Genomic DNA, 22,998 nt, shown 5'->3' on the forward strand with positions numbered 1-22,998 from the left:
TGGCGTGACATGTTATGTGCATGCATACGTACCTACATCCATGTGTATGTGTATGTGTGTCTGTGAGTGTGTGTGTATGTATGTGTGTGTGTGTGTGTGTGTGTGTGTGTGTGTGTGTGTGTGTGTTTGTGTGTGTGTGCATTTTACTTATATATATATATACAATTTATTCCCTTGATGTTTTTATTAATGTATTGTTGAATACCTTATGGTCTTAATGTGGTCTTGCGTGTGTGTGTGTGTGTGTGTGTGTGTGTGTGTGTGCGTGCGTGTGCATGCATGCACGCTTGTCTGTTGTCATTTTTTAGTAACATATAGTATACCCTTTTTTGTTGGATGTTTCTATTTGTAAATATTGTTGTGCAATACCCTATTGTCTTAACATGAGTATGTGTGTGTGCGGGGGGGTGGGGGGTGGGGGGTTTAGTCTATCGTCAGCTATTAGGAATTCTTATTTGACTAGTTTTAATCTTATGTCGCACATGATGATTTTATTCTAGTGTTTACAACAAGCCTGTGATTGCACAACTTAATTTCCATGCGGATTAATAAAGTGTCTTTGATTTGATTTGATTTGCCTGTGTAACACAAAGAAATATAAAATAAAGAGCCGATATCCTGCCAAGAGCATATATGCATTTTATATATTAAGTGCTTTTTGAGCACTTGTAAACACAGGGGTACAAACTCAATCAGTCAATGCAATTCAAGTCACACACACACACACACACACACACACACACACACACACCCTACTCACTGCCACTGTAACAATCTCAGCAAATATACCACCTAATTACTCAACTTGGAAACTTGCAGGCTCACACAAAGATGGATTTTCCAAAAACACTTATTGCCCACTCAATGTTATCAAAGTATTTATCTGTTTCCTGTCAAACCTGGCATCTATCAGAACATGAATTGAAACATGGAGCAGGTTGCACATGATATCCTGTGGTGGATGAGTATTTATTTGTGTGGGCAGGCAGGAGGATGTGTGACCCTGGTACACTGGGTAATAAAGACATATTCTATACGTGTGTGTGTGTGTGTGTGTGTGTGTGTGTGTGTGTGTGTGTGTGTGTGTGTGTGTGTGATTGTTGACGATTTCAGGGTGATTTTCCCAGACCCAGAATAGTGTGTATGTGCACACATACATGCATGTATTGGACACTAAGGAAACATTTCCTTTGCAGCTTGCAGCAGTAAACAACACAGCAACAACAACAACACCACACACACACACACACACATACACGCACACACACACCGTTTCACATCTGTGTGTATACAGAAAGATGCAACAGACATTGTACAAATGAAAATGCTCAATGAGTCAATGTGTGGCATGTGAAGAGCCGTGGAGGATTGCCAATTGGGGGGAGGGGGGGGGGGCAAAAAAGGGATTTATTTGTCGTGACCCACTGATTTTGTTATAAGGAGGTCACATTACCCATACGGCCATCGTATGCTACACCAAACCTAAAAGCTATTGAATTCTTTTTTTTTTTCTTTCTTTTTCAACCATCCCCTACATAAAGATGCAACAGACATTGTACAAATGAAAATGCTCAATGAGTCAATGTGTGGCATGTGAAGAGTATCCAAATATCAGCACTCTCACCCATTCTACACATCCATTGTGTGTGTGAACGTATACAAGTCAAAATCAACTTAAACCAACCTATTCCAAAGTGAATACAGAACAGACAGCAAACCAATCAGAAGATGGAGAAAGCTAACACACACATTCACATGCACACTGATCTTATGCAGACAGGAAAAACCAAAATAAGGTGGCACAGCACAATGGCAACATATTATCCACTGAGAAAATTTTACACAAACATTGCAACAAAAGAGTACAATACAATTTACAACACCATGACAGTTCACTTGATAATATATTAAACACAAAGCTTGTCAATATATGTTTTGCAGTTTGCTGACGACAATCATGGCTCACTTCCTCTTTACAATCTGCTGCTTTCTTTCTAAATGAATCACTCCATTCAAATTTTTTTTCAGCCTTTTAGTATTACAAGTACAAACCCTAATTTATCAATAAATTAAAGTTACACCAATAAAAGTTTTTCTGTGCTTAAATCGCAAACACTGAACACCCAGGACAACGACTGTCGGAAGAGACAATATTATAGAAATCTTCAAACCGAACAAGATCTCGTCTGCTTCTGCTACACTGTGAATCACTTTCATTTCGGATCGTTCACACGGACTCACCTTGTACACAACACCAAAGGCTCCTTCGCCAAGCTCTCCTACAATTTCCCAGAACTGCATGGGATCAATGTCCTTCTTGATGTATTTGTTCCATTGCCCCTTCTTATTCTGGTTATTGTCCGAGCCGAACCCAAACAATTTCTTGAAACTGCTCAAGAACGACATTGTGATTGTGCACCCAGATTATCCTCGAATAACACACAAAGTCTCTACACAAAAGCAAAAAAAAAAATACTGAATGCACTAAAAAATAGCTATATAAAAATTACAGTATTCTATGTTTTTGACAGAGACGAAGTCCTGCGCCATAGAACCGTTTCGACTTTCTCCATCCTTGAGTCACTTTCTAACTACCTTCCAGCAAGTGGCCATTTTGGATGGTTTGCACTTGCGCATTGTGAGTGATTAAACGTCACGGCAGTTCCTGTTACTAAAAATAGCTGCGGCGACGTCTGCACGAAAGGGGCGGTGTCCACCCAAGTGGGTGTGTTCCAAAATATATCAGCCAGAAAGTACAGATGACGTCACTGGTACAACACACAGTAATGCTAAATGAGATCAGTGCTTGAATTGGACCTATTAACATTTGCCGCCCTTCCTCTGTCTCAGGACATAGACACTAGTGTGTATGCTCAGGACCATAATTATGCACTTGGGGTCCCTCATTCGCTTCGTCAAATCCTGCACTCAGCTCTTTCAAGTCTGACCTTTAAAATCGCCTCTTTCCAAAATAGCCCATCCTTTTCCGTCCATAGTTTAAGTGGATACATAACATCAACGGGAAACTTTTTTACGGAAACTACTAGCTAAAGACTGCATGCACGTACCTACTTAGCACGGCCAACCATACACCAGACTCTATTATGTTTTTGTGGTAGGCTATGATACGTACCATTCCATGGTACTTGGACCAAATCTGCACGAGAAAGTCAATAAGCTTTTGTTAATCTGCTTTGACTACTTGGTGTATCGTGCATTGTTAGAATTTTCACAATCAACCCATCAGTCTTCATTTCAACTTCGGAATGAATATCATAATAATTATGGGGTCCGCGTGTTTAAGTTGTTCAGTCAGGATATAATTTATCGTCAGTGTTTGAAACTGAGACTGAGTGCATTTGTTCCTCAAATTTCATGAAAAGACAGTTACAGGTGTTGATATTAAGACACCCATGCATTTTCCATCCCTTTTGTACAAGCACACTTATGTGTTTTTGAGCCATTTATATGGTGTATTTCAGTATGAGTTGCCGGGCTGTGATTCTCGTCCGCAGTGAATTGTTTGTGTCGCGCGGCACACCACACATGAATTTCTCTGGTCGAGATAATAAAGTATTCTGTACACCGCACATACACACAACAGCAGCAACAACACTATATATAAGAGAGAGAGAGAGGCGATCCGTGCGCACTGGCCAGTTGATGGGGAAATAACTCTATCGCCTCTCTAGATTTACGTTTTTCAGGAGTACTTTCCCTCTGTTTTGCCTGCAACTGCACACACGCACACACAGGTTCTCTCTCTCTCTCTCTCTCTCTCTCTCTCTCTCTCTCTCTCTCTCTCTCACACACACACACACACACACACACACACACACACACACACACACACTGGCTGATTAACTGATCGTTCTTCTTAAGACCAATCTGGTTGGGGATTCACTGCGAAACAAAATGGAAAAACAATTAGAGAACGGAGAACGCTGCCTACAAAGTCACAACCTCCAGCCTAACGATGGAAGTTGAAGCTGTGACACATGCCCCCAGTGGCTATCGTCCATCCATATGCCCGGAAACCAACATGCCATGATTCTAACCGACTCAATGAACCTCATACAGAAAATTGAAAATGGAATGGGAAGCCCAGAGTGGCCGGCATAAGGCAATGCGCAACTTTCACTGAGATTAAAAAACTCATACGGTCATACTGCCCGGGACATGCAGGTGTTAAGGGAAATGAGCGAGCTGACAGACTTGCTGGTAACGCAACAACAACGAGCGGCCTACATCTAGGAAAATCGGAAATCCTCAGAAAAGTCAAAGAATATCAAAAAGAACAGGTACAAGGCCATTACACCATCGATCACCTCAAAGAAATAAAAGCAGAGAGAGGGAGCGGCCGTAAGTCTAGCATGAAAGGTAGAGCACGATGCTTTGCAAATCAAACAAATATCGGCATCATTTCCAAACCAACATTGCTCAAATTTCTTCAAAACGGAACAGAGTCTCTGTGGGCTTTTCCAAATACAATAGACTAAGCAACACACTAGACGCCACGTTCTTGGCATCAGAGATCTTTTCCCATCCCTCTTGCGGCCAATCATTGGCAGCCTCTGTGCGTGTGTGTATGTGTGTGTTGGTGTGTATGTGTGGGTCTGTGTGTTTGAGTGCGTTTGTGCATGCGCGAGGGCCGTGTAAGTGTACACAAGTGTCGGGAGAGTTCTGTGCACGTGCGTATGTGTGTGTGTGTGTGTGTGTGTGTGTGAGTGTGAGGGGTGGGGGTGGGGGCGGGGGGGGGGGGGGGGTAGAGGATGAGGTATGTGTGTGTATGCATGCCTACACTGTGGGAACAACGGAATATTGGAACGTGCGGGTGTGTGTATGTTATTATTATCTATCATTATAATATATATATATATATCTTTGTATATATGTGTGTGGGGGTGGGGGTGGGGGATATGGGCGTATGTGTGTGCTTGCACAAGTAAGTGTTCATCGTTCATCTGTGTGTGTGTGTGCGCGCGCGCGCGCGTGTGTGTGTGTGTGTGTGCCGTGGAAGCTGCGATACGTAGCCTAGAAATGAGTGTGTGGAGGAGGGGGTAGAGGAGGTGCAGGGTAACGTGTGTGTGTGTGTGTGTGTGTGTGTGTGTGTTTGTTTGTTGGGGCTCATGTACGTTTATGTGTACTTGACTGTGCTTTCATATCTGTGAAACTGCATGTTTGGTGCATATCTGTTATGCATATGTGGGTGTATGTGTGAATGTGTATCTCCATGTTTTACATTTATTTGCTAATTTATCATCATTGTTGTCATTTTATTATTATTATTATGACTACTACTACTACTACTATTTTTTTATATTATAATTATTATTTATTTATTTATGTACGCTTATAGTTGACTTCATCAAGTTTTTGCGCCTTATACATAATATTAGTAGTGGTAGTAGTCTTTTTTATGTATTTATCTATCATTAATTCACCCCCTTTTTTTTTTTCTTTTTTTCCCTCAAGGCCTGACTAAGCGCGTTGGGTTACGCTGCTGGTCAGGCATCTGCTTGGCAGATGTGGTGTAGCGTATATGGATTTGTCCGAACGCAGTGACGCCTCCTTGAGCTACTGAAACTGAAACTCTTTAATGTTCACGAGTAAAACTTTAGTTATGTCCGACCCGGTGTAACAGGCCAGATCTTACCCTGGCCAGATCTGACCCCCGTAAGAACTGGCCTAGGCCAGAGTTTATCCCCGTAAGAACACTGGCCTGGGCTACATCTTACCCGGGGTAATGTTTGGCCTAGGCCAGTTTATATCCCCTGGGCCATTTCTTACCCCCCCCCCCTCCCTCTCTCTCTTTTTCTCTGAAATACATTAATATTTGAAGAGTGCCAAGATTAACAACATTAGAATGAAGGGTATGTGAACTGCGAGGAATATATTTCACACAATAGTTATTACCAATGGGCTTTTATTAAAAACTGGAAAGTTATCAATGAACTTGTTGCTTGGATAAAACTGTCGTCTTATTTGCAATTAAAATTTTCGATATGGAACACCTGTTTTAATTGATATTATCTTTGAACATGAAGTTCGTTCCTAGAGACGTTCAGTCGTTCTGATGTACAGTGACTGCTTTTGATGAATTATGCTTAGTAATCTTGAGTTGGAAATAGAAAGAGGGAGACGTAGTGGCACACCACGAGAGTTTGCAAGGTTAATTTGTAATATGGCTGTGACTGGGGATGAGTTCTATCTTATAATAGAATGCACAAAGTATAATGACTTCCGAGACAAGCGTGTGCATAAAAAATATTTGTCTCCGAAGTCGGTTTTCTTCTTCTTCTTCTTCTGCGTTCGATGTTTTGGCTGCGTCAGACGGTCACCCCTGTCGCCACGATGTAACCCACGGTCTTCTCCAGGTCGTGGCGGTCTCCCCAAAGCTGCGCCTGTAGCTCTGTGCCCCCTGGCCAGGTTTGACGCCGTAGAGCTTCATGGGTTGGGCAGTGTTGGAGGATGTGTTCAGGGGTCTGGGGTCCAGTGCCACATGGACACTCATCAGTGTGGGCGATCTTCATACGGTGAAGGTGACTCAGTAGTCGGCAGTGGCCAGTTCTCAGTCTGAAGAGGACTGTCTGCTGGTGTCTCTGGAGCTGGTGGATTGGATCGACACCACTGTTTGCACCCAGCCTTCTCTTCCACTGGTTCTGGTAACGGTTGTGGATGATGGTCCTGGCCTCTCTGTAGGTCACGGGGTGGCTGAACTGCTTCATTTTGCTGCCTGCCTTGGAGAGAGCATCGGCCTTTTCGTTCCCCGTGACCCCACAGTGAGAAGGAACCCACTGAATAGTGACAGTCGACCGTTTTGAAAGGTAGTCGGTTTTCATTTTTGTTTTTTGTTTGGTTGGTTGGTTTTTGTTCATAGGAAGCAGATGGAATTTGTTAGCTATAAGTACATTTATCAAATCTGCACATTCAAATGCTAATTGTTATTTGAAACATACTTGCGTTTTCTTATTAAGGTAGTGTTGAGTATTTGAACGTCTTCTTTCGGGCGTAAAAGTATCATTTGATAGCAGTCCTCCATAAGCAACTGGAGTGAAAGGATGAATAAAACTTTAAACGATAATTTTTTAAGATAATGAACAGGGAAGAAAGATGAAACTGAGAAGAGAAACAAGAAAGAAAAAGAAGGTATTGAAGAAAGGTATCTCCACTAAAAAATCAAAGAGCAAGAACAGAGACAAAGAACACACACACACACACACACACACACACACACACACACACACACACACACACTCCCTTTATTGTTGTGTCTATAAACTTTTCATTCACGGTTTTCATGACATCTGATTCTGATTCTGATTCTGATTCACACACACACACACACACACACACACACACACACACACACACACACACACACACACACACACACACACACACACACACACACACTCCCTTTATTTTGTGTCTATAAACCTTTCATTCACGGTTTTCATGACATCTGATTCTGATTCTGATTCCGATTCACACACACACACACACACACACACACGCGCGCGCGCGCGCGCGCGCGCGCTCCATGCAATGATTGTTTAGTGGTTTATTTTGCAGATGATTTGGGGGGTCAGCTTTATGTTCCCCTAGGTTTATGTTCCCCAAAATTTTCCTTCAGCCAGCTACAAGTTCTTACATGACTATGTTCCCCCAGGTCTATATTCCCCTACATTTACGTTTTCTGGGTCTTTGTTCCCCCAGGTCTTTGTTCTCTCAGTCTATAATCCCCTAGGTCGATAATCCCCCAGAAAACGTTTTTGGTAGGTCTATGTTCACCCAGGTCTATATTACTCCAGGTCTATGTTCCCCCAGGTTTGTATACCCCCCAAGTCAGTATTATTCCCCTAAACATATGTTTGTTTAATCATGCATACACGTTTGGGTGTTTGTCAGTAGTGGTCAGCGGTGCTCAGTGGTGGTCAGTGGTCCACAGTGGTCGGTGGTGGTCACTAGTCAGTGGTGGACAGTGGTGGTCTATGGCGGTCAGTAGTGGTCAGTCATGCTCACCGGTAGTCAGTAGTATGTAGTGGTCAGTGGTCGTCAACAGTGGTCAGTGATCTGTAGTGGTCAGTGGTGGTCAGCAGTAGTCAGTAGTTGTCCGCGGTTAATGGTGGTCAATGGTGGTCAGTAGTGATCCATATATAGTGGTCAGTGGTGGTCAATAGTGCTCTGTGATTGTGGTCAGCGGTATGGTTATTAGTGGACAGTGATGTCAGTGGTTAGCAGAAGTCAGTGGTCAATGGTGGTCAGCAGTGGTCAGTGCTGGGCAGCGGTGGTCAGTTGTCAGAAGTGGTCAGTGCTCAGAACTGGTTAGTGGTCAGAAGCGGTCAGCAGTGGTCAGTAGTAGTCAGAGGTCAATAGTCATAAGTGGTCAGTAGTTGGTTCTGGTCGGTCAGTGGTTAGCGGTTGTAAGTGATCAGTAGTGTTAGTAGTCAGTGGTGGTCAATGGTGGTCAGCTGTCAGTAGTGGTCAGTGTTGTTCAGCAGTGGTCAGTGGTGGTCAGCATTAATCAGTGGTCATCACTGGTCAATGGATGTCAGTCACCTGTGGTCAGTGGTCAGTATATGGTGGCCAGCAGTGGTCAGTAGTGGTCAATGGTTAGCGGTGATCAGCAGTAGTCAGTGGTCAATGGTGGGCAGCAGTGGATAGCGGTCAGCAGTGGTCAGTAGTAGTCAGTGGACTGTAGTGGTCAGTAGTGGTAAGCGGTGGTCACTGGGTAGTGGTTGTCAGTGACCAGCAGTGGTCAGTTTGCAATTAATAAAATCAAGGACAAAAAACCAGGACGTCTTGATAATGCACAAAGGTGACAAAACAACGCAATCTCAAGAATTTGATGTAGTCGTCAGCAGTGGTCAGCAGTGGCAAGTAATGGTCAATAATGGCCAACAGTATAGTGAAATCTGCTAAAACGTTGCAATATTGCATACAGTGTGATGCAAGCTGAACTCTGATAGTGGTCAGTAGTGGTCATGCAGCGGTCAAACATCTTCACAGACATAATGTACAAATGCGACAACATGATGCAGTCTGAGCACTCTTGAACTGTAGTCAACCATGGTCAGCTGTGGGGGAACATAGACCTGGGGGAACTTAGACCTAGGGGAATATAGACCTGGGAGAACTTAGACCTGGGGAATATAGACCTGGGAGAACTTAGACCTGGGGAATATAGACCTGGGAGAACTTAGACCTCGGGAAACATAGACATGCTCCCCTGCACTGCATGCCAACTAGGTCACTGTTAACGTCTCTGATGTCTGAAAGTGAGCATGATGTGAGCGGGCATGGCATGGCACGTGAAGGACATTACGAGTATGTCTGTGGGTGGGTGGGGGTGGTGGTGTGTGTGTGTGTTTGTGTGTGTGAACATAGACGCTAGCGTCAAAAACAGGATTGCTTAAGTCAGCGTCGCCTTCGGGAGACTCCGTGAGAACGTCTGGGAGCGGAGACAACTCAGCTCTACCACTAAGCTGAAGGTCTACTGTGCAGTGGTCCTTACCACCCACTTTTACGCCAGCGAGACCTGGACTGTCTACAGCAGACACGCCAAACAGCTCAACCTGAGCTGTCTCTGCAGACTCCTCCACATCAGGTGGCAGGACAAAGTCCCCGACACGGAAGTCCTGGAACGAGCTGGCCTCTGCAGCGTCTAAACCCTTCTCCAGAATGTCCAAGCCAAGTGGGCTGGACATGTGGTGAGAATGTCAGACAGCCGACTGTCTAATCAGCTGCTGTGTCAGGGCAAGCGCTCAGTTGGAGGACAGAAGAAACGCTACCAAGACTGCCTCAAAGCGTCCCTTAAAGTCCTGGGCGTCGACATCAACACTTGGGAGAACTTGCTTCGGACCGTCCAGCTTGGCACAGCATAATGACCACAAAAGCCCGTGCAGCTGAAGCCAGGCGCATCACCGAGGTGCAACGGAAGCGTGCTGTGCGCAAGGCCCGAGCAGCATCCACTGCCACAACAGCACCCACTCACTTGTGTCCCACATGCGGGCGAGACTTCAGGGCCCGGATTGGCCTCACCAGTCACCTCTGGACACACACACACACACACACACACATACACACACATCTTCCATCTGACTATTGAAGCCATGGTCATCTTCGAATCCGAAGGACGAACATCATCACATCACGTTTTTGACGAACATCATCACGTCACTTTTTTGACAAACATCATCACGTCACGTTTTTTTTTGCATTAATTGCAAAGTGGCTTGAGCGTTGGAAGGAGTTATATACATTCCCTTTATCATTATTATTATTATTATTATCATTATTATTGTTGTTGTTGTTTTGTTGTTGTTAATATTAGTATTGTCATTATAATCATAATCATCACCATCATCATGTGTTTTTTGTGTAAATGTGATACAGACTGGTTGGGTGAGCGAAGTGTACACAGGGGGAAAATTCCAGCCAGGGGGGGATAAGAAATGGCCTAGGCTACTTCTTACCCGGGGTTAGAACCAGCCAGGGATAAGATCTGGCCTGCTACACCGGTGTGTGCGTGCGCGTGCGCGTGCGTGTGTGTGTGCATGTGTGTGTGTGTGTGTGTGTGTGTGTGTGTGTGTGTGTGTGTATGTGCGTGTGTGTGTGTGTGTGTGAATGTGCGCGCACGCTTTTTTCTCGCACAAATACTGACGTATATCTACTCACTGGCTCGCGCAAGTGTGACTGAGTGGGCGTGTGTGTGTGTGTGTGTGTGTGATAATTTTTTGAAGTATAGAAGACTACGAAACGCACGCACGCGCGCGCGCGAGCACACAAACACACACACACACACACACACTGACATACACGCACGCGCGCGCGCACGTTCGCACACTTATGAATACACCCACACTGTGACCCACATACATGCCCCCTCCCTCCCCGCCCCCTCCCACTGCAGCACACACACACAACAGACGCAGTCACGCACACACGCTTGCGCAGAAAGAGAGAGAGAGAGAGAGAGAGAGGGGGGGGGGAAGAGACAGACAGACAGACAGACAGAGAGACAGAGAGAATTGAATAAATTGAATACATTTTATTTTCTGAGGGTAATACAGTAAGCAAAATAATGCTTTTTTTTCATGCAGCCCACGAAGGGGAAACAGTAACACAAAGAAATGGGGGAATCATTATATCAGTACAGCATGCAGCATAGAGGAGAATAAGTGGGGAGAGATATAAGGGGACAGATAGAGAGAGAGTGAGAGAGAGATCTGCCAACAAAGAAATGAAAGGAGCACGGCATGTCTATTCAAGCAAATATCGCTTTCAACTGCAACTGATTAGGAACTCCCTGTTTGACTGCTGTCCAAACACTCCAAAACTCATTTTAGTATATATGGAGAGAGAAAAATATACACATTATATATATATATATATATAAAATAAATTTGTGTGTGTGTGTGTGTGTGTGTGTGTGTGTGTGTGTTTACGGTTCGACAGTGTGTTATTGGGCGGTGATTTTTTCTGTATGTGAATATAATTGGTTTTGACTTTGACCTTTTTTTTTCTTCTTCTTTTTTTTTAATGGTTTCCAGTCAGCGTGCTTTCACCCGTGACATGTCCCGTGCAGTTATCTGGGCTATGGGCCACATTCACCTTGAATTCTTCTAGCACGTTGATTAATGAATTGAACTTAAATTAGCCCTTTAAGCCATATTTGGCCTTTTGAATCCAAATTTATCAAGCCTTAATTAACTGACTGATTCGAAGGAGTGGAATCTTTAACCACCAATTTGCTTACGTTCTCAAGATATATTTTCCATTCCTGTGTTTTATTCATTCATTTGTTAGTTTGTGAAGTGTACTGGGTTTACAAGTAGTTTATTATATTATGGTTCCAGCTGTAGAGTAGTCCTTGCAGGTAGCAGAGCCTTGAGCGAATTAATGATTGAAGCAAGGAAAGATAGATCTTCACATCTTTTTCTTTAGCTTTTCTCTTTTTCTACCTGAAACTGTTTTTTTTCCTTTTCCTTTTTTTTTGTGTGGTAAATTTGAAATTAATTTGCAATAAATTAGTTGCTGCTCTGTGTTTCGCATGTGGGTGTTGAATTTCACAGTTTCAGACAAATAATATTGTTTAATTAAATCAATCGGTGCATATTATTAACAGCCCACTTTTGCTGAGATAAGGAAAAAGAAAAACTAAAGTAGCTCTGTGTGTCACGGGTGGTAGGTCATCTTCACCCGTTGGTTCTGGTAAAAACAACAACAACAAAACTTCTTGACGTACTTCGCCCCCTACACCTCCCACCGCACCCCCAGAACCCCCTTTTCCCTCCATCACCTCTCCTCCCTCTACTTCTTTCTTGAACACCCACTCCATAATCACCCTCAAATCTCTCACCGGCCTTCCTCACTTCTCCCCCCCCCCACCCCCCACGCCCCTGATCCGCACCCCACCCCACCCCACGCACCCCCTCTCGCCCTTCCCTTTATTCGGCACACAGTCTTATTCTCTGTGTGTGTGTGTGTGTGTGTGTGTGTGTGTGTGTGTGTGTGTGTGTGTACTTCAATGCCTGAGGGAGTGTCTGGAATATATTCCTTACATAATGATCATCCTGTCCCGTCCCCCCCCCCCCCCCCGCCCCCCCCACCCCCCACCTCCTCCGGGGTAGAAATGGTGCAAGGGGTGTTGTGTGGGGGGTGGGGGTTGTGGGGGACGGAGTGGGGCAGGAAGTGTGGGGGAATGGGTCATGGGGTGATTGGAGAATGGAGGTGGGGGGTGGCGAGGGGGGGGGGAGGGTAGAAGGGTTGGGTGCAGAACACGGGAAAGAAAGAAAGAAGAAGGTGGTGTGAGAGGAACAAAACCAAAGAGTGGTGGTGGATGAAGAACGAAGGTAGGCCTGCAAGTTATCGAATCCGAGAGTATAGTTATGATTACAATAACAGACATTAGATGCCAACATCTTAATTTCATTCCCCTTTTTTTTTCTTCTTCTTCTTTCTTCTCTCTTTTTGAATATCTTATTGTATTTCTATTTCATCATATTTTATTTTTATATATTCTGTGTTATCTTACGGTATTGTATTAAAAGAAAAACAAACAAGAGAGGCAAGGCCTTCAAGACTCATTTGTGACATGCACTTACTACAACTGAATCAAAACACACAAAAATCAATTGCAAAACAAAAGTCACGTGCATCTCCCAACAAGGAAATATAGACCACACAAAGTTGTGTTGGATTTCACATTATTTCTTTATTTTTTCACTTTTTTTTTCAAAATTAAAGTCACAAAGGAAAAAAAATCATTTCTCACTCACACTTGCTTTTGTTTAAATGAAAGAGGAAATGCACCTAAGTGTGACCAACATACAGACACACACAGACACACACAAGATAGGTAATAAAGTTAAGTTACATTTAATACATGTATAAATATATAAGATGTAACTGAACTTTTTGTTAAACTATTACGTAATGCATTATCAGCTTAATCATAGAGAAAACAATTAATACAATGTGAAAAAACTCAATATGGGTATTAACAATGTGGCTGTCTGCTTTATGATTACAATTAGTATTAGAAAAAATGACATTCACAACACATTTTCATCATATTACAGATTTTTGTGATAACCCTGATTCAGTAAGACCCAACACACACACACACACACATATATAATTACTTCATAATCTAGACCATTTTTTAAAACAGTCACTCTTTTTCTGGTGTAAACTTCAAAGTCATACATACATCTATTTGAGTATACAGCTGCATTACACGCTCACACATGAAAATAAAAATTCAAATGATGAATATAGGTCAGTTACTTTTCATACATGTATTTATATAAATACATAAGATGTAACTGAACAGTGAGCTTTTTACTATGTATGAAAAACAAAAACTGTTAATTACATAATTATAAGCTTATAATTGTTGAGAAAAAGTGTAATATGGTGTGAAAAAATATAGATATTAACAATGTGCATGCCTGTGTTTCAAATGATTGTTCAAACTCAAATTTGCTTTAAAAATAAATATAGATATTAACAATGTGCAAGGCTATTTGTTTCAAATGATTGTTCGAACTCAAATTTGCTTTTTGTTTAAGTGAAAAAGGATTCAACTTCATATAAGAAATAAAGTTCAGTTACATTCCATACACAAGATGCATATGGTTCAAACCCCCGGAATGGATCAGTCAGGCCAGGGTCTGTTTCCCCCAGCAGTCTGAAATCAGTTATGTAAACTGCTATCAGTCATATTTTTTATTGTTACAGAACCTCTCTCTCTCTCTCTCTCTCTCTCACACACACACACACACACAGATACACACATGTGAACACAACAAACAACTCTTTCATTTAATAAATATCTATGTATCATGTATAAAGATTTTTTTCTTGTAATCTCTCTCTCTCTCTCTCTCTCTCTCTCTCTCTGTCATGCGCCTCTAATTCAGTAAATACATTCCACATTTGAATCTATTTTGCGCTCAAAACGTGTACACAAATACGTAATATATATATACACACATATATATATATATATATATATATATATTATATATATATATATTATATGAACACAACAAATTTTCATTTATTATATATCTATTATCCTCATGAATAAAGAATCAATCTTGTAATCTCTCTCTGTCTCTTTCTCATACACATTTAATTCAGTAAATACATTCCACATTTGAATCTATTTTGTTACAGAACCTGACACACACACATAGACACACACAGATACACACATATGAACACAACAAGCAACTCTCATTTAATAAAGATCTATGTATCCTCATGTATAAAGTTTTTTTTCTTGTATTAGCTCAAAACATGTGTACACAAATACGTAATATATATATATATATATATATAATATGAACACAACAAACTTTCATTTATCATATATCTATTGTCCTCATGAATAAAGAATTAATCTTGTAATTTCTCTCTGTCTCTTTCTCATACACATCTAATTCAGTAAATACATTCCACATTTTAATCTATTTTGTTACAGAACCTGACACACACATAGACACACACATATGAACACAAGAAGCAACTCTCATTAAAAAATTTTTTTTTAATAAATATCTATGTATCCTCATGTATAAAGATTTTTTTCTTGTAATCTCTCTCTCTCTCTCTCTGTCATGCACCTCTCATTCAGTAAATACATTCCACATTTGAATCTATTTTGTTACATAAGCTCACACACACACACACACACACACACAGAGAGAGAGAGAGAGAGAGAGAGAGAGCGCAAGAATTTTATTGTATAGGCCATATGACCCGTTACAACAGGTCGTGCGGACAATGTCACAGTGAACCTTTGTTATAGTAGACTATGAACATTAAAAAAAAAAAAAAAAGAAAAAAGAAAAAAAAAAAAAAAAAAAAAAAAGCATTAACGACGTCGGTTTGCATAATAAATGTATCTTACAATGTCATGGAGGCAATGCTCGTCTTGCATCAAATACTGAAACCTAGTCATCGACGGATAAAGCGTGTATTATTTAGGAATATACTTCTGTCGTAAGTCACTCAGTTCTGTGCAGTGGAAAAGAAAATGCAGTTCCGTTTCTATAGCATTGTGGCAGAATAAACATATAAGGTCTTGCTCTGATACAGCAGTGTAACGTTTTTTGTGTGTCTGTAGTTCGGATATACCTAATCTAAATCTTATCAGGATGTTACGGATATGTTTGTTCGTAACTGTAGTGAAGTAAGCTTCCAAGGATACTGATGTTTTGAATATGTGATAAACACTAAATCTAGTGCTGCTGCTGGTATGTTCAATCCACTTTTGGTAGTAACAATCTATCAGTCTCTGTTTGAAAGATCCTAGGAATATATTTTGATTTGCCACCCCCTGATTTTCCCATACAAAGCCAAAACCCGTCTCGTATAAAGTTTTACAAACCCGAGTTACCCAACAAATCTTACCATCATTATGAAGTGATAGGAGCATGTTGTATGCTTTACGTTTAAGTCTGGAATCATCTAGTGTTGTTAAACGTAACCAGTATTTGATGCAAGCGCGTTAAGCGACATAGGTAAAAACATATAAGGGGTAACGTCCAGTTTCGCCGTACACCATGTCGTTTGGGTTTCGGGGGCCGACATTTAGCAATTTCTTCAGTGCAAAGGTGTCAACATTTTCCACCGCTTTCTGTTGTGTTAAACCCCATATTTCTGCACCATATAACATTGGCTTAATTTGTGTGTCAAAAAGTTTTACAAAAATCTGAACAATCTCCTAATCTCCAAAGGGTTCTAAAAATGTCAATGACCCCTTTTCTCGCTTTACAAGTTAAGCCACTGACGGCTTTACTAAATGCTAATTTTGTTGAAAAAATCATACCTAGATAGTTATAGGAATTTACTACTGACATTACCTGCCCTTTGTAGAACCACATTTCTTTCTTTGCCACGTAACCCCCCTTTCTGAAAATAACAATGTTAGATTTGTGAAGATTTACATGAAGTCCTATCTCATCTGATTTGCATGCAAGTACATTTAACTGGTTTTGTAAGCCTGTAACCGTGTCTGATAGCAAAATAATATCATCTGCAAACAGTAAAATAAAAAGTTCAAGCACATCGGGGAAAAGTTGTATACCATGTTTTCCATTCTTAATGATGTCCTGAGCCAGTTTCGTTAAGGAATAAGGAAAACAAAATGGGACTTGTTATTTCACCTTGTTTTAAACCCTTAAGGCAATGAAAAGCTGAAATCTGGCTTCCGATACGAATGCGGGCCTTAACAGTTGTGTACATGCTGTTTAGTGTGTTCAGTATATTCCCTTTTACTCCTAATTTGTGTAAAATGGGCCACAACTTGCAATGAGAAATAAGATCAAAGGCTTTCTTAAAATCAATGAACGCAACATACAATTTTTTGTTTTTCAATAGATGTTTTTGAATCATAGCTAAGAGCGTGAAAATGTGGTCAATTGTAGAGTGATCCTTTCGAAAGCCTGCTTGTATCTCACCAAGAATATTTTTCTCTTCTACAAAAGCTGACAATAGTTTATTTAAGATGTAACTAAAAATTTTGCTACAAATATGTAATAAGGAAATACCTCTGTAGTTATCAGGATCATGTATATTTCCTTTCTTGTGTATTGGGTGGATCAGGTCTTCTGTCCAAGCTTCTGGATAATGTCCAGATGAAAAGATAATATTATTAGTTTTTGTACATTCTCAGGCCGCTCAAGATTATGTAACAAACAGTTCGCTGGCCAACTGTATTATTATTGTATTGTTATATGGTGTTGATACTTTTCAAACAAATTTCATCAATTCATTCCTGACGAGAACAATCACTCCTCCATTGTTTCTTCCCTGCTTTGAAAATTTTTGAGTTGGTGCAATAAGAGGGGTGTGGGAAGGGAATGCTGTTGAACAAAAGCTATGCATAAACGTTTCAGTAAAACAAATAAAGTCATAATCCGAAACATAGGACAGGAAAGAAGGATCATTTAGTTTGGAGGCGAGACCTTCCACGTTCCATGCCAGTAAAGTCAGCTCACCTGAGGACTGATTACAGGGTCACGGCCTTCACGTCATTTCTTTTTCTTCCCAGCTTTGGTGTCCAACTGCTTTTTAAAACACGAAGGGGTCACCCAGTCTGTCGGAAGTCTTGCCTGAGTGTTACGTGTCTGTCTGTCTGAGTGAGTTTGTTGTGAGTTGCTGTTTGTTGGTGTCCGTGCAGCGCCGCTCTGCTTTCCTCGCACGGACATCACGGGAGGACTGCTGCTACTTCGGTGCGCTGGGGAATCCCTTGTTCTCTTCGCCGTGCTTTTCTGGTGCGTTCATCCTTTTCCACTGTCATCGCATCTTGTTAAGGACGGGCGGGAGGGAGAGGGGTTTCCCGTGCAATCTTGGGTGGGAGGGGAGAGATGGGGGGTCGTCTCCTTGTTCGTTGTCGTCGCAGAAAGTACTTGGTCTTGTGAAGTGTTTCCTGCGTCTGCTGTCACGTCTGTCTTTGCCGCGTCTTCCGTGTTTGACAGCACCGGGTCTGTAGACTGATCAGTGCTGGTACAACTGGCCTCACACACAGCAGGAGAGGGGTGGACGCTCGGTTCTTGCTGTTCTACTGCGAGGGTCTTAGGACTGCTTCTCTTGGGTTCCCTTCTTTCCGGAACATGGTGATGAACAGGCTGTTGGCTGCTAAACTCATGCTGACCACTCTCCATAGTGGCGTGACAGGACTGGTTGATCTGTTTGTCCTGCAGAACCTGACAGCACGTGACTGTAAAGCCTCGTGCTGGGAACAACGGGCACACGGTCGGGACTTGGAGTCTGATCAGGGTGGGGCTTGGGGGGTTGTAGTTGGTCAGTGGTTGGGATTCGGTCATGAGTTATCGTGATCGTTACGATGTCTTCCGTCTGCGTGTGTCTCCGTGTAGTTACCTCTTCCATCCCGGGGATCTCTGTGATGTCTGTCCTCCCACTGTGTGTACCTGGAGGGGGCTTGCTCTGCAGATGATCTGTGGTAACCTCTATCGTACCTGTCGTCTGGCTCCCCGTGCTGGGCACGGCGATAGGTGTGCTGTTCTGTCATTTTGAGATGGCCCCCTACGACGATCCTCTACTTGCAGTCTGCCCCCTCTGAAGTAGGCAATTCGTCCTTGCTGACGGTGGAACTCCACTTCTTCCCTCTGGCATGGAGTGAGATCTGCTGTAATCCTGACGTTGTCTCTTCGTAGCCGATCCCTGTGATCTCTGTCAGTCAGGATTTCCATTTTGTCTCCCCACCTGTGCATACAGACTATCAGTGGGGGTGGCGAATCTCTGTTCGATGGCCTCCAATACGATACGTTCTTTCTATATCGTGCTTGTGCCATGTGCGTGATGATGAATGCTAGTTGAGGAGACCCACGACAGTTTGGGTGCTCTTCTGGAAATCTTCCTGGTCCTGTTCTGTGACACCGATGAACTTCAGGGTGCACTGACGGGAATCTTTCTCTAATCCCTCTAGTTGCCGTTCTGCTCTGTCTAAGCGCTCACCTAAGTGGCTCTGGTTGTGCCGAAGTTCACTTATATCTTCTCTATCATGCTGAACCCATTCCTGGAGAGTGGACAAATCAGAAGCCAGACGATCAAAAGCCTGTTCGAGTTTTCTCATCTTTTCGTCCATTCGTTGGCACAAATCATCTGCATGGGTTTGAAGAAAGTGCATAAATGTGGTGTGTCGGTGGTCAAGGGACGCCTGCACTTGTTGCATCACATAAGACAAATAGTCGTTGTTGTATGTGTAGTCACCGTTGTTGTCGTGGGTTGCGCCATAGGTGTAGTCTCTGGGGCCTGGGTTAGTCTCGACGTCGCCACACACTAACAAGAGTAGAAGAAACAGAGTGTACAGCGCAGCGACAGTCACAACAACACACCAGTTTCGTACCTCTGTTTTCAGTAAACATGGCTGGGTGTGTCGTCCGTTTTCATGTTCACGTCTCAGCTTCCTGAGGGAAATTTGCACAGTCACACCATAAAACTGTCCGATTTTATGTCTGCGGGCTTCTGCTGTTGTTGGCATCGTGATAATACCATGTATTAACTTCTTGTAATTGCTGATGTTGCTCAAATGCCTGGAAAAATAAATAAAACAGAAATAAAATTCTAACATTGACAGAAGAAGAAAACACTTCTTGCCACTCCTAAGAACTTGAGTTCTTTTCTTTGCAATGTTCAGAGTTCACGCAGAGCGCTGCACGGACACGTCTGCTCTCCTCGACGGTCAGCTATGAACTCTGAGAGAGAGAGAGAGAGAGAGAGAGATACACATGTGAGCACAACAAACAACTCTTTCATTTAAAAAATATTTATGTATCCTCATGTATAAAGATTTTTTTCTTGTTATTTCTCTCTCTCTCTTTCTCTCTCTCTCGTGTGTGTGTGTGTGTGTGTGTGTGTGTGTGTGTGTGTGTGTGAGCGAGTTTGAAGAAATTCAAAATCAAAGTTCAAATTCACAAGACATGTCATAGTATTCAGATCTATATTAAATTGTATGATATGAATAATATTGATTCAACCCACACATGTTCTGATCTTGATTATAAAGATGATATTAAGTTGTCAGGATCTGTTGTTTAGGATGGCTGTGTTTCAAAGGCGTGTGACACTTGTGTTGTCTAGCGTGGTGTCGTTTTCGTAGTGCAGGCCAGGGTAGTCTGCCGCTGATGCAGAAACTAAGCCAGTGGGGAGTTGTCAGACTGGTCAGTTTTGAGGGTGGATGGCTGACTGACTTCATCAGTGGTTGCTGTCTCTGCCGTTGTTGTTGTTCTTCTTTCCCTTCTCTACCACCTCCATGTGTTATCGAACACAGTGTGTAACAAGCATCGTCTGCTACAAGCATGACTGACATCAGTCTCGCGGTAAATGACGCCCCATTTTAACATCTAATTTTATAGTTTTAAAGTTGATATGAAAATTGAGTATTTGGTAAACTAATAACATGTAGAGCAAAGTACGAGTACTTCTAAACGTCGTATGAAGTGAAAAGGACTTAATTTTGAGAAAAGTAAAGACTGGAAATTTTTACGTTTCATCAAGGGTATTAACTCTCATGGTTTATTATTTTAAACTGTGATTTCTGACTGATTTTGTTGATATTTTTATGGCAGTTTGGGGCATAATCCAGTAAGCGATGAGGCGTTCACAAATCTTTCTCTGAATAAATATTTAACGGTCTCCTTTTCCAACTTTCCATCACATGTTATTGTGTATTGTTGATTGAATATTGGATTGAACGGGCAGGTCAACTACTTGAAACAAAATGTCGCCCTTCGATGTTGCGAGCACGCGCTTTGAATTTGTATAAATATGTGTGCGCAATTGATTTTTGCCCATAACCTTAAGGGCTCAGCCAACAGATCTATAAAGTCCACTCGTAGTACTGATTTCAGTATTTTCCGAAAAAGACCACTTGGGCGAATGAACATAGTGAAAGCCCTGTACACTGAGAGTAAAACACATAAGCTTTTTATGAATTGAGTATAATTTCAAAATGTAATGTTTAAGATGAGAAAGATCAGTTTAAAGCAAATTAACCCCCCTAGCATTAATTACAGATTAACTTCCCTTTTTTATTATCTGCACCAAAGACATGCAAAATAAATATAACTTCCATGCTCAGCAAAAGAAGTTCCTGTTTGAACAAAAAATGATAAAAATGACTGCTCTTGTTGTTGTGTCAGAATATCAGACAAAAGTGCCAGGTTTAGAAAAGAAAAAAAAAGAAACCAGTAAATTCAGTTTGCATATAATTTGGCATCTTTAAAAAAAAAAAAAAAATTGTGCCCACCCCAGAGGTGTAATATTGTTTTAAACATGGTGAATGGAAAGAACAGAATTTTTCCCATTTTTATGCCAAATTTGGTGTCAATTGACAAAGTATTTGCAGAGAAAATGGCAATGTTAAAGTTTACCACGGGTACACACACACACACACACACACACACACACAGACAACCGAACAACAGGTTAAAACATAGACTCACTTTGTTTACACAAGTGAGTCAAAAAGGAGAGACAACAACAGACCAAACATTTTGTAACTATTTTTTTTCGCATGCCATATGTAGACAAAACGCTGTAAACAATAACTATGTCAACATAGTTAGTAGTAGTAGTACTGAGTAGGAGTAGTAGTAGTAATTTACAAAGGCGCAGTTATCTCAGAAGAAACTTATCAGTTGTGTGTGCGCGCACACACATACACAGAAAGACATACATTCTCTCTCTCTCTCTCTCTCTCACTCACTCACTCCACACACACACGCACACACACACACACACACACATATATATATATATATATATATATATATAATTATATATCTACATCTATATACATACATGCATATATATATATATATATAGAGAGAGAGAGAGAGAGAGAGAGAGAGAGAGAGAGAGAGGAGAATTGCCCCCTCTGAAGTCGACCTCAACTTGTCTTACCGGATCAGTCAACACAATGCTAAGGCCCCGGCAAAACCGGTCCTTGCCTATGGCCTCAGTGTTGAATGTCTCCATAAATTGTCCTTGATCTCTAGCAAGCTGACTTCTCGCATAGGTTACCTCGACCCAAACTTTGAGCCCTTGAAAAGTCATTCCCCTCACCTCCAATCCCCCCCCTCCCACTCCTCACCCACGCACACATGTTTACTGCGTCACGCCTGGGGGGAGGGGGAGGGGTGTAGAGAGAAAAAAGAGAAAAGAAAAAGAAATCACCGTTTGGCAGCCCGTGAAGAATGAAAAAAAAAATCCTTGTCGCTTTGTATGACAGGAATGCATGCTTTTGCTGTTCCACACACACACACACACACAGGGCCACACAATTCAAGATGGCGGAATAAGTCAACAGTTGAAATTCAGAACTGCTGGAATCGTAGCACCTCTACAAGCATGACAAGAACAAGCAGCTTGGGAGGCAGACTTGACATTCTGGCTCCAAAAGAGAAAAGCAAACCTCCAAAAGAAAGTTCAAAACCATCTGCTTTGAACAGAACTGCTGCAGAAGTTTCTGCCCAAGCCGGCAACACAAAAGAAAATGTCAACGTCAACGCAGCTGACAATGAAAATAGAACTGAGGCTAATAAGACAGTCAATGATCTGCACCATCTCACTGACACAATCGAAAATTTATGCAAAAGTATCACTGATTTAGAAAAAGCGGTCAATGGCCAAAAAGAAATAATTTGCACCCTAAAAAATTCTCAGTACAAAAATGACACTGTTGACAGTTCCACACACACAGACAGTTCCATTTCAAACAACACAAAGACCCATGCTGACATTGTTAAAACCACTAAACCTGCTCCTGTCACTTCAGTCAAGACTCATACACAAGGTGCAAGTGCGCATCAAACAGGCACAATCTCAAAAAGATAGGCCTAACGCAAAAGAAATAAAGAAAAAAGGAACAAAAACAGTGACGTCACTTTTCGTCAAGACGTCAAACTACCAGTGAGGACAAGTCCTAAAGGCAAGGCAGCAGGAGACGATGGCATT

The 22,998-nt window shown here is 42.0% G+C and overlaps 1 protein-coding gene across 1 annotated transcript in view; it reads right to left on the minus strand.

Moving 5' to 3' along the window:
* Positions 1 to 2,600, minus strand: part of LOC143276518 (serine/threonine-protein kinase 10-like) — a 77,909-nt gene extending 75,309 nt beyond the window's left edge. The window contains exon 1 of the mRNA XM_076581064.1: positions 2,242 to 2,600. Coding sequence (XP_076437179.1) covers positions 2,242 to 2,406 — 165 coding nt within the window. The 5' untranslated portion in view covers positions 2,407 to 2,600. The remainder of the gene's footprint in view (positions 1 to 2,241) is intronic.
* Positions 2,601 to 22,998: the final 20,398 nt, after the last annotated feature.

The sequence above is a fragment of the Babylonia areolata genome, chromosome 2, assembly GCF_041734735.1.
Source record: "Babylonia areolata isolate BAREFJ2019XMU chromosome 2, ASM4173473v1, whole genome shotgun sequence".
Classification (NCBI taxonomy): Eukaryota; Metazoa; Mollusca; class Gastropoda; order Neogastropoda; family Buccinidae; genus Babylonia; species Babylonia areolata.